General features: G+C 37.0%; 1 protein-coding gene across 2 annotated transcripts in view; it reads right to left on the minus strand.

Annotated features, from left to right (window-relative positions):
* Nucleotides 1-13,398, minus strand: part of CDH13 (cadherin 13) — a 496,783-nt gene that overhangs the window by 23,123 nt on the left and 460,262 nt on the right. For both annotated transcript variants that reach the window (XM_075765776.1, XM_075765775.1), the window contains exon 11: nt 9,283-9,425. In XM_075765776.1, coding sequence (XP_075621891.1) covers nt 9,283-9,425 — 143 coding nt within the window. The remainder of the gene's footprint in view (nt 1-9,282; nt 9,426-13,398) is intronic.

Below are 13,398 nucleotides of genomic sequence, written 5' to 3' on the forward strand. Positions count from 1 at the left end.
CATTCCTAATCAGCGTACATTCAAATACCAACAGCTTTCATTTATTTGAAATGACAGCAAAAATAGAGTTAGGAATCCCCACACAGCAGGTGAGATTTTCTGATTTGGCATGCACAATACGCAGCCTAACACCCCTAAAAAGTCAGTGGAAGTTGAGGACTTATTTTTTCCAAAGAAAAACTCATAATATGACTGAGGGTGTGTCTACACAGCACGCTGTTTCTTTGCACGATGTAAACACACCTGCACTTCTATCTTGTCTTCCTGCCATTAGCATCCTAAAAGACTGATAGAAGGATCCACGCTGCATGAGTAAGTCCACAGTCATCTCTCAATGTCTCACCACATCTTGTGCAGACATGTCTGCAGATGCTAATAACTCACCTCAAATTATTAATATGAAAGTTGTTTTTATTTATTTTAACTCAAAGTGTGACTTTCATGGAGCATTTTGAGTTCATACTTTTTTTCAGCATTGGGGAACACAACACTGGCTACACCAGTGGTATCTGGGACGTATCAACCTGCTATTTTCACCTTCAATGTGTTTTTCTTCATTAACAGTTCTATCAACAACAGTGGAAGACACAATTTAGGTACTTCATTGTTGGAATCAGAACAGTTACCGTGTTTAGACACTATATTCTCTTCTAGGAGTACAGCCGGGCATGGGGGTAGTTAAAAGTAGCCATCCATCTACACTAAATTGCTGGTGTGTACTCACAGAAGCCGGTCAGAAACATTGTTCTAAACTGGAAGAACATTTTCAAGATGGAAGAGATGTTTAAATGCATCTCAAAGAGAAAAAAGTCATAAAGACTTAATCCTTTTCTTCCAGCTTTCCCTTTTCAATTTGCAGCAAACCTCAAGATTAGCCTAAATTACCCTGATTACATTTTCCAAGCATTCAAAAACATATTCAGAACTTAGAAAATGAGCAGATTTGGACATTAGAGATTATGGTGAGTTTAGATTGTCCTTGAAAATGAGGATGAATATTCCTTAAAGCAGTGGAAAGGTTCTTAAGAACATATCCAAGTAAAACAATTGCTTGAACATTGCTGCTTAAAACATAAAATCATTCTTTGGTCAACAGACCACCCAAAAATCAAAGAGTTAAACCGATGTTGTCCATCCTACCTTAAGCTTTCTGAGTTCTGAAATTTTTAAATCCCTCTTTGGAATAACTCAGGTGTATTTGGTTTTATTTTTTTTCTTTTAGAATTGAGTATTTAAAATATTTTTATTTTAAGATTTAAAGGATATTATAAACTAAACAAACTGGATATAAAAAGAATATTTGTTTGGGTAAATAAAATTTAATTTCATTTGTGAAAACCAACAGGAAAATCCTCAAGAAATATTTTCCCTTCTAGTTTGATTCTTCTTTTTAGTTTGACACAAAACTTGACTTGATCTAAAGTAGAACAAGTTGCACAAGAGAAAACAAGGATTATCAAACACAAAAAAGTACATTTCCACATGCTACATGAAAATGAGCTTTGAATAAATCAGACGAAAGTCAGTTTACTTGTAAATAATATAATTTGTTTAGTGGCACAGCTAAGGAACAAAGCATTGATAATCAAAGCATTGATAACAAGAAAAATGCCAGAGACAGAAATCAAAACCTGTTAAGACCAGGAGACAATGAGACTGCAGGTTTTCACTTATATTTAGAAAGTTCATCTAGTGGTATCAAAAGCCAAACATAAGCAATCTTCTCTGTTTAGAACTCTGATGATTTCTATCTTACAGAAAAGGAAAATTTATGTAAATGCCTTTACATAACAAAATTGAATTAGAAACAAATATGACAAAAAGCAATTTAATTTGAACTATTATACTTTTAAAAAAATAAAAATCCAAGACCTTGGATTCTGGCAATATTGATCAAAATTCCAAAGAAGAAAAAATCAACCATTCTAGAGAATTCAGCTTATTGCTGGAAGCCAGAACAGTTTTTAGGAAGAATGGAGCATGAACTGTCCCTTTTCACATGCTCATTATGAATGGTAAAAAGACTTCTGTAGTAATTTCTTCTTATTAAATTAAGCTTCCAGCACCATCAAATTAATACACATTATCTATGCCCTTCTATGCCATGATGCAGAAATTACAAGGCCATTAATTCCTAGAGCAAGCAATAGGGTATCCATTGCCATATAGATTCCCTTTCAAGCTGACAGAGTAGAAATTAATTTATTCTGAATTTTACTAGAATATTTATAGTTTACCATTTAGCAGCAGTTTTTAATCCACTTGCACTATCACTTATGTAACCCAGAAAGCTCAATTTCAACTTTTTTCCCCTGCTTCTATTTTTTTTGCTGGCTAACAAAGTTACACAGATACAAAATGAGTGAGCAATTATAGTAAGAACAATTTTTCTTCATATTTGAGCAGGAGAAAAAGCCTTTGAGAATGTGGGTTTGCTAATTTCTGGCACAATTACCTTTCCTCTGAACCATCATGAATAAAGCCTTATCTCTTAAAATTTCTATAAACTACATTTGAATCATATTCATATTGAGGTCAATTTGGAACTGCAATGATGCCTACAGAATTTCCTTCATTTTACTCCCATGTAACTAACTGTAAAATGTAGGACTGCCTAGGATCTTTCCTTGGATATAGATTTTTTCACCTATTTTTCTATTTTCAGCTTCATATTTGCCTGAAGGAGAAAACAACAAGAAAGGAGGAGAATAAAGAATGAAAAGAGCATTGTAGAAGTTCCTAAATTGTTTGGAGAAGGCTATGTAGCCAGACTGCAGTACGTGGTTAAGCTAAGTAACGTGTTCTCTTTAAATTACTATACTTCAAATACGGACTGTGAGGAATAATGCTTCATTCTTTCTAATGATACTGCTATGAAAATCTACACACAAATGTCTGTCTCCTCCCTCACAGTTCTTTTTTTCCCCTCCATATGCTGTTTTTCTAATCAGAAAACGTGTGCGTACTAGGTGATTTGGCAGCAGGTACCCTCTCTGCAGGCACAAATCCCATTCAGACGGGTGTATTCCAGTACATTTTGTGTTCAAGCCCAACTCTCTTAATGGTTCAACCACAGTAAATGGAACCGGTAGAGTGGGAAGATCCCAAACTGTGGGTGTGCTGCTCAAAATTTGACATATTTGAAAACTGGTCTCAGAAACGCCACGTGCCGACATTTTGTATAAAAGAGGTCCCAAATTTCCCATGCATTGAAATTTCCCATGCATTTTCTGTACATATTGGCATATAGATATTTTTCAAAATTCATGAAATAGTCTTTAAAAGTTACAATTTTTCATTCATTCACTCAAATAATATATGCAGATCCTATTTTTGAGTAATTACATTTCAAAAGAGCACAGCTCTTTCAGCATATCAAATTGCTACTGACATATGCCATCCGTCTTAAATACTGTTTTCAGCATTCTAATTTCTTTTTCTAATCATGAGTCCGTGATGACAAATTAAAACAATATTTTGTGTGCAATCCATATTTTACTGAAATTTAACATGGCAAGAAAAGGATGAGTATTCAATTTATTTTCTCTTCTCAATTAATATAGCAATTAAGATAAGGGGTATAAAACTGGCTTAATTGAGTTGCCATGGCAACTAATTGCCTGATTTCTTGAAAAGTAGCATGTTTTAGGTGGAATCAATCTGTGGTAATTTAATTATGTACATCATGAAGCAAGAAGACAGGTTAGATACATGTAAGGAAAAGTTCTAATTGCAAATTGTTACACATCCCTTTGTTACTCCATTTTTTTCTAGATGTTGTCTGTTACTGTTCATTACACATAATACAGAATGATAATTTTTCTTTTTAATGATTAGGAGTATCAAAACTTGCACAATAAATGAGATTTGGAATTGCTTGGGTGTAGTTCAGCTGGTCCTTGGAAACAAGGAAAAAAGTGAAAACAGACCCTGACTCACTTCTTCTTCATTTTGTTTTGCACGTACAACAGGGAAACCGAAACGGTGCCGCTCAGCTATCTGATTTATACATATGCAACTGGCCACAGTCATCGAAGCAATATCCAAGATGTTTTGTTGCTTTTTTTTTTAAACCGGCCAGTGTAGCTCAAGGCAAATGCTGAAATCATGCCGATCCAGAGAGACCTTTTTATTGTCCTCCATATCTCTTAACCTTTACCTTGCTCAAATACGTATACTCCATTAAATAGAGGCTACTGCTCCTGAAGGTTATGTCCTGCAGCTCAGTTCTCCTCTTGGACATCCTGCCCGTGAGTGCAGATGGCTGCCATGCAAATACTTACAATGTCAAACACTGAGGACGGTGATGTCATATAGGGAGCAAACCACTTTCAGAAAAGAAAAGAGTTTTCACTGATGCAGTATTGCTGTTAGAAACACTGCTTACTGTGATTAGTGCATTTAAAGCTACATCAGTTAAAATTTTGAACCCTTAACTCTATCTCTGAGTATCTTTAACATCTGGAAGAGATGCCACATTTTTACTGGCATTTATCCTCCTCTATGTTTAACGTAGTAGAAGTTCTTATATTCCCAATTTTTGTCTCAGTAGTTCGCAGGTGACGAGAATAGCAGGGGAGCAAGGTGGCACACTTAAACTAGATGAGAGTATCTGTCTCAGCAGGAGGACATTGCTCCCGGGCTTTGTGCGGGGGCTACTCCACCAGGGTGGCACGAGAAAAGTGAGGCAGGTAACTGCATTTAACCAAAGCAGCAGGGCGGGGTATCAGTGTTTCATCACTTGTCACCAGCAGCTGACAAACTTGAACAGCATAGCCGGTTTTTCTGTGTATCAGGCAAACAAAGGTAACCAAAGTTTTTTCTCCTGAAGAGATAGAAAAAGTTACACAATGGGGACATTAACTAGGGTATCCTGCCCCTCTCCGATAACAGGAGTGATTCTTGCATAACTAGGGTAAATCTGGCTATATTTTATTATTCATCATTCTCAAATACGGAGAAAGCAATTTTAGCTTTTTTAGATTTCACACATTTTCCAGATATTTTTTAGCTTCACCTCCAAAATTTTCATGTTTTACTCCTCCCTTACTTTTCCTAAATTGTGACTCTCAGAATACAGGGGGAAAAAAAGACCATTCCTGGAGATTTTTTAGCATGACTGACCTTAGAAGAAAAACATACAGGTATTCTGCTTTATGACAGTCATCCTGAATACTGCAGTGCATAACAGAATCTGTAGGATGACGCTACAACATGGTCATGCAGCAAATCTCCTGGAAGGTCTGTTCCAAGCAGATTCCTCAAACTCAAGTGATTTCTTGTCTGTATTTAACATATGTGTGTTTTACAGCTATACTCCCAATAATTGCACTGTATGCTTGTGATATTGCTTTGTTTCTAGTGATTAGAATGCTAAATTCAGGAAATAAAATGGTCACCATTATTGGCACTTTTGTTAATTGAATGAAACCTCAGATGTCTTCCAAGTTTGCATAAACCTGACTTTGTCCCATTATGAGCTCATTCTCAGATTAAACACAGTTCATGACACTTTAATGTGTTAACTCTGCTTCATGATATTTCCTACCAGTGTTTAATTTCTTTTTTAATAGACCAGAGACTCTGTGTCCACACAAGTCTTTAATAAAAAGAGTTTTCAAATTCTAAAGACACTACCTTGACCTTTACTGAAATCAAAAGTACAGAGAAAATTAGGATATTAATTCCAAAAGTCCTTTTTAAAGTGAAATTTCCCCCAATAAAAGGTCAAACTTTATTATCTATAAAATTAATACTGTGTCCATCAAATTTGCCCTTACACATTGTTTCAATTATGTTTGGGAAGGTACAGGAATTGTTTAGATGAGAAATAACGTAATTCATACTTAACTACTTTTCTCTGCAGTTAATTTGATAATGCTGACAAATAATATCATAAAGTTAAAAAAGAATATCATAAATAACTGAATTATTTCCTGCAGTGGAATGACTCCATTTTCTACGGTCCATTCATGGTTACTGCCCTACTGGTAAAGAATAGTTTTAAGATTTACTGAAAAAAGATAAAGATGTGATGGATTTATATAAAGAACTACCAAGCATGAAGCTTCTGGTTTTACTTCTGACAGAAATCTTCAACATTTTACAAATAAGAAAAATGCCCTGGCACTTGTCCCTCGCACTGAAGTGTAATAACAAGAAGCCAGCGCCTGCTGAATCCAATGACGGATTCTCTATTGACAACAGTGAAAGGGTAGGGAAGTGAGTTTTGTTTTCCGCTGTCTCCACTCCTCACCCAGGATAGCATGTGAAGATAAGGTCATTTTAAAAAGAGGCGGTCATGGAATACGATGGGACAACAGTATCTTTTCTGTAATTATATAAACTCTATATGCTATGAATACTAACAGAAAAGAATATGTTTATTTACTGGTTTAGTGTATGACTACGGTCCTTTAGCAAAGTCTAAGGTCCAAGGTTTTATTTGATTTTAGAACCTCGCCTTATTAGAAATACCGTTAAAAATTAGCGCACAACTGACAGACACCCTTCCACAGTAAGCGTCCTGTTTGCAACCCCTCATGCTGACGATTAACAGCGTTAACACTGCTGAAACTCCTGGTAGTGCTGGGGGAGATGGATTAGGCGTTGTTGATGTGGCCACACGGACACACAGACCCGTGACGGAGCTGGGCTGCCTAGGAAGCCTCGCAAGCACCTGCGTGGTGCTGGGCCTGGACTGAGGTGCTCTGTTACGCTTGGAGCTGCGCTGGGCACCAATTCACGCCGCTGTACTGCACAGTGGACATTGCCTGAGCTCTTCTATATTCCCCAGTTAAGAAAAGGAAAGTGGATGGCAGCTCAGACTTCCTCAGTGCATGTGCCAGCACATCTCAGATTTGACCTAGAGATAAGATGATAGGCCAAAGGAAATAATAGCCTACATTGAATACTTTTGAAAAAAGTATCTCTGATTAAATGGGGTTTTTTTCCTCTCCTGCCTTTTAGCTCCGAGTCTGTTAGCCCAAGCAAATGCCTTGCTCTATTGGAAATGCCTCTGAATTTTCAATTTACCACCCTATCTCATTTAGCAATTCTTAATCCTGCCTTTGGCTGCCCTCTCACATAAAATCCCTAACCATACTCACTGGTATTAGACAGGCTACACTTACTAACCTGAAGAAAGAGAATTGCAGTTTGTGGACAAAGCTGTTTTGAAGAGAATGCATACAGTTATGTTCAATCTGATTTTTTTTTTTTTTTTTCCTTTTCCTTTTAAGTTAACATAACCTTCTTTTAAAGTCCTGGAAGAATTCTGTATTCATTTCACATTATTCTACCACAATTTGGCTTGTCATCTAATCTAATAGCCCTTTTCAATATGGACATTAGCTATGATGGCTAGAAAAATGAAGTGCGTTTCACAGCTTTGCTAGTTAGCGTTACGGTTGCCCGGAAATAAATTGGGGAACACCTTCCCGGGATATTATCAGTCCCACTCCCCAGCACCGCTCCCCTGGCCAGGTGTGACCTGGCAAGTATCTGTGTGTGATGGAGGTTGTGGTTGGGGCTCCAGAGGAGCTCCTGCTCCTCTCAACTCCCACAGATTCAACTCTTACATATTCATACAGACCAGCAGATAATTTTTCCAGTTACCAACCTGCGTCTAAGTTTAATGTGTTTCACAAGCTGTTTGGGTGATGCAGACCACAAGGTTAATATCAGCTATTTAAGTTCTGCTATTTATTGCCACTTCCACATGTGGCTGAGCTACATACAGTGAAGTAGTACAATACTCCTGAATGTTCATTATTAACATCTTAGCATGACAGTACTAAATGCACACATGTGGCTTCTAATTACTTCACTCAAAGAAGTCAATAATGTTGGAGCAGATTAGCTCCTGTGCTAACAGTACTGCAGAATTACAAATAAACACAGTAACAGCACTTGAATTAGATGCTGACTCAGTCCCTCAGCTGAACAGGATTCCTCGTCTCTAACCCACGTTAAGTATCTTCTCTTGCTCTGCTGTTCAGCGCACAAACGCCTTTCCCTTCTCTCATTTTTCCAGAACGGAAAAAATTCTGGGAATTAAGAGGGGTCACCTAGCAGTGAGGTTCTTGGCTTCGAAGAACCGAGCAATGCATGTTACTGCCCTAAGCGCAACATAAAGGTATACCCAAAAATCCACTTTCATTCAGACTGGTTTCCACAGTTGGTAATATTCAGCTTCTTGTTCCATCTATTCTGTTTGAGGATATTTGACTCCACCTTTACAACATAAGCAATTTTGTCCTTTTGATAACCCCTCAATAATATTATCCTGAATTTTTACTTTCATTGTAAGATGACATTTCCCCGTGTACCAGATTTTAAGATGCATTTAAAAAAATTTTGTCCAATAGCAAGTAAAAGACAGAGATAAGTTTAGTGCTACATTTTTCCATAGAAATTTCCTGAGAAAAATATGTATATGAATATATAAGTAAATCATCATCTCAACAGATTTTTTTTTTTTTTCTTTTATACTTAAGGCGATATTTTCTTTTTCCTGTCAGGCCCTGCAAATGTTCCCTGAGTCATGTGGTTACAAAAATGTAGAATTACTCTCCTAAAAAGAACATTTTACAATTCATCACCAGGGCTAAACCAGCTGCAGCTGTGAAAAAGCGTGAGCATATTAGCTGTTATATTACAGAGAAATCTTTTATTTATTTTGTGCCTTTAGCTCTGGAGATTTGGAATGTTCCGGATTTTCTCTTTCTTTCTCTGCTCCAAAGTCAGTCACTGAATTTTCACTAAATAGTTTAATTTTGATTATATTTGACAGAAGGAACTTTATTCCACACATTATGTAAGAAGTACTGCATTTTAACAAGGGTTTTTACTTATGTTTTTATTGTCACTGTCATTGTATTGAATAGAATAGAATTCAGCATATCAGGGATGAGTTGTTATTGGTATTTAGGTGTCTTAGGCCTACTAACTGCTCAAATATTATGAAGAAATTAACTCTGATAAAGATGATTTATTACTTTCCAAGAATGTTTCATAGACTATATGCATCAGTATTAAAATCTCAGTGTAGGAATAAATGTGTGAGACGTAACTGTAAATCGAAGCTGTTCTAAATTTGAAGTTTTAAGTTAATTTCTCTATTTTCTGTTTGTCACAACGATCTCTAATACCTTACACGGCCACCTAGCAAAGTGCTGAAGCGTATGCTTAAATCTACACCTGCACCTTTCTGAACAGGAAATTTCATGCAGGGAAAAAAGTCATATACTTTAGTGAATATGATGCATAATAGTTACTCACCACTGTCTATTGCCAGAAAGAGAGCAGTGTATATGTTATTCTGAACATGAGGAGATTCCCGATCCAGGATAGCAGTGGTGCTGATGGTACCATTGGTTGGGTTAATTTCTAGCCAGTCTGCTGGATCCTTGTAAACCGAATACCTAAGTAAAAATATAGAAGTTGTTAACAAATTGTATATCTAGGCATAAAACAATTACATTACTACAAAAAAATTTGCCTTTGCGCTCACTAGCTTTCATGGGGTGGATTTCTTAAAACTTAAAAAATTCAGTTTAAACCTTGTGCCTTCCCTTGGAGACACTTCATTATTGTTATGCTTATCTGACAGTGAGAGATATAGAGAGAGGTTTGACTCAATTTCTTTGGATACATATGTCCCAAAGCTTAGTACAGAAATCAAAATTCAACACATTATGCAGGACCTGTTTCCTATTGCTGTGTTATACAGCCAGAGTACCCGAACACTTTCAAGGGACCTCTGCAACACCACGGGTATTTACAGACCTCATGAATCCTCTCACAGTCCTCCTTTTCCAGAAGCAAAATTCTGGCTGGACTAGCAATTATATTTTTAATTTATTTTTTGAGTGTTTTCCATTTTTTCCTTGCAATTAGTTATTTTGAGTGAGGCTGGAAATGTAATAAATTGGGGATATGGTAGCCAAAAGAGAGTTAGACTATGGATTCATTAGGTCTGACGGGAGTGCGTTATATGCAGCCCTGGTTTGCACCCATTTGTTCTGCAGTCTGTGATCTGTAGTTTCCTGCTTCTGATGATTTCAAATAGATGCTCAGAATCTTGGAACAATTCAACCACACACATGGTGTCTAAATAAGGACTTGAAAATGCTGTCAGCCGAGATCCCTCAGTACAAAATTCGCTGTTGTGCTTTCTCTGCATTAATCGGCACAAATATTTAGGCCTTGATACTGGAAACATTTAGAGAGATTGTGGAGTTTACTCACTAAGAACTGCCCTACTTGACTGAAGTAATAAACATAAGAGTGTTCATGATTAGGGCCTAATTCTATACTCAGTTAAAATATATTAAGTAATATAACCGCACAGCTGAATTAACTGGTACCAATTCCCTCTCCAATGAAATGTGTTAATATTTTAAACCAAAACTCCAATCATATAATCAATACTTAGTATAATAACCTGTTTACCTTTTTTGTAGTGAATTGTTATAGGGCATTAACAGCCATACAATCTTCTATAGACGTTTTAGATTAAAAGTAATTGGCATGAAAACTGTTACTGTTTAACGAGTATCTGCCTAGCCAGTGCCTCACAGTGGCATTCATCTGAAAGGTGTGTATGTGATAATGCTGCCAAAAATAATTTCTCAGCACAACTATTTTCTGAGGGAATAATCAAAAATAACAGATTGTTAGGAGGGTAAAAAAAGTAAGTAAAATGAAATAAAATGTCAGTTGCTAGAAGAGGAAAGAATAAATTGCAGGCCAAAAAAGGCAGACATGGTCTCATTGAATGCTTATTTGAGAGGCTTGCTTTAGTCTCTTGTGCCCTCTGGAAAGCAGAAAAATAAGCTGTGATTAGTTGCTAGATCCCTCCAGCAGACTGGTAAGGGATTTCCATTGTCATAGCTTACAACGAGGGGGCAACGTGTGGCTGTCCCAGCCGGCTGCCTCTGACCCCCCAGGCCTCGTTTCAGAGCTCTCAGTCCTGTACAACTTGTGCTTTTTCACAGTTATTTTGATCAGGCAGAGTTTGAGAGCTTTGGATTTTCGCTGGGATCTCAGAAAAGCTAGGCAGAGCCACAGCTCTGAGCTCTCAGATGTCCGAGATGGCCATCAGCATCATTCATTATTCATGCAGCAAATTTTACTGTGTTTGAGCAGTAGGTCTGATCACTGACCGAAGGTAAAAGAAAAACAAAAGCAAATGACTTAGTCCATGGCTCAAGCTTAAATTCTGTCATTAAGACAGCACTGTAAAAGCCTATTGAATGGATGTCTTCCGTCCCTCATCCCAGGAACTTCCCCTCCAACATTTGAGATAATGCCATGGGAAGGTGTCATTAAGCAAAGATGGATTTTTTTCCCCTGTGTAAGTCAGGAAAGATTAGGACGGATTTGACTTATAATAGCCTTTGAATAATAAATTTTGGGCACAGACACGATACTATTCAGCAGGAAGAAAACTTAATTGTTAAAAAGTTCCGGGCAAATTGGTTTCCTCATGCATAAATGAGGCAGTGCAGATACAGGAGCTCAGGCCTGAGAAATACAGGCCAGAAACGGAGACATCTTTCCCCAGCCCCCAGATCAGGTATCCATTATAACCGGATTAGCTGGAGGCAGAGCGAGACTTGAATTTATGCCTTAGAAAGCGCAGGGCTCCAGAATCCCTATGAATTTGCCGTGTGGCCCGCAGGTCCATTTAAATAAACTATTTTATAGATTGACATTATACTTCAAAGATCAATAAAGTACTCTTATTTCAAAAGAATGATAGTCCAAAGAAAAAGTACTGAGTTTTGTCTTTGAAAAACAAAACTGCTTTTATCAGAAAGCCTTCTTTTAATTCATCAGAGAAATATCTCTCACCAAAAGAATCATCAGCTGCCTCAAAATTTCTTTGGTGTACCTCCAGGGGAAGTGATGTTATCCTACAGAAGATGAGCGTGGCTAATTTCAGAGGTGCTAGCAGACAACGCTGTCCACATGACTGCTGTTCTTTACCAAGACCTTGCTTCAGGCTTGACAAAGGCAACCTCCTCGGGGCTGCTGAACCAGATTGACTTTCCCGTGGTACACAGGAACCCACAGGTCTTCAGGCAGCCAGTTTCAGGATCAAAACTTCAATATATACAGCCATGAAAAATTCCACATTTTTATGAGCCATTTATTACTGTGTTTAAAAATAAACTAAAGGACAAATTTGGAAACCACAACCTTTTAGAATTTATAAGAAAAAGAGACAAATAGTGAAAACACTTGGCTTATTCATGCTCCCACACAAGTCACTCAGAGCCTCACCAATGGCTTCCCCAGGGGCAGAAATTATCCCTTAGGAAATATGTGGAAAAGAATCAAAGGCAAATGCTAGTGCATAGTGAGACATTCCATCAACCCAACATGACCTTCCACTTAATAACCATTTAAACATTAATCAATACCTGAGATTTATCTCCCGTAAAACTGAGTTACTAGAATAGTAACAATGCAGATCATTATTTCATTTCACTTCTTTGTTTCTTTTTTTATTGTTGTTTTTATAACTTTGCAACAAAGGTATGCACAAAAATATGAAACAAGGGCAGCCTAAACAATTCCTAATCTATTGTAAAACTGCAAATTCTCAATTAACCCTGAAACAATTTAAGAAGATTCAACACTTCTAAAGTAATGAGAATTTAAAATGGATTGTATTATCTTTCTTGATTGCTCTACAAAGCACTGTTGGCTGTGCAAATAAAAAACTGAATTGTATAACCTGTGATTTGGCACAGGATATTGTAAAAGTAGTACTTTGTCTTTCCCACCACATTTTTTACTTATTGTAAGAGCACATTGCAGCATAGTTAAGATGATTGTTCTTTGTTCATTTTTTTGAGGGCACTGCTAGCAAAAGGTTTAGAATAGACTCATTAAGAAAAGCACTATAAAAAATAGTAGTATAGAATACAAAGCTTTGCTTCCTACTTTTGATTTTAGTGGGATCTGCTGATTGTACAGCAGTTTTGAAAAATCAGACCATTTTTTTAGGTGGTTAAACATGAACTTATGTGCCTGCGTGTACCTACTCAGTTTTGATAATCATAAGCACATTGATACATCTGTATGGATGTATAGAGAACTATGTTCTCTGGTGTGCCAATTACTGTTTATTGGACTTATTCTACATTGCATTTAATGCTGCCTTGTGGGGTTTATTTCTTTTTTTTATTTTTATTTTATTTTAAACCATGCCAACAGCTTACAGTTCCCAAGGGCTTATATGACAACAGGGCAGGGGCAAAGTGGGTGTAACCTATTTTGTCTGTAACCTCCTTGCACTAGGTTCATGTCCTTGCACTATCTATAAACCAGGTATTGCGAAGGCAGTAGAAAAAACAATTCCCTTCGACTGGAAATCGTCTGCTG

Source organism: Balearica regulorum, chromosome 13 (assembly GCF_011004875.1).
Source record: "Balearica regulorum gibbericeps isolate bBalReg1 chromosome 13, bBalReg1.pri, whole genome shotgun sequence".
NCBI lineage: Eukaryota > Metazoa > Chordata > Aves > Gruiformes > Gruidae > Balearica > Balearica regulorum.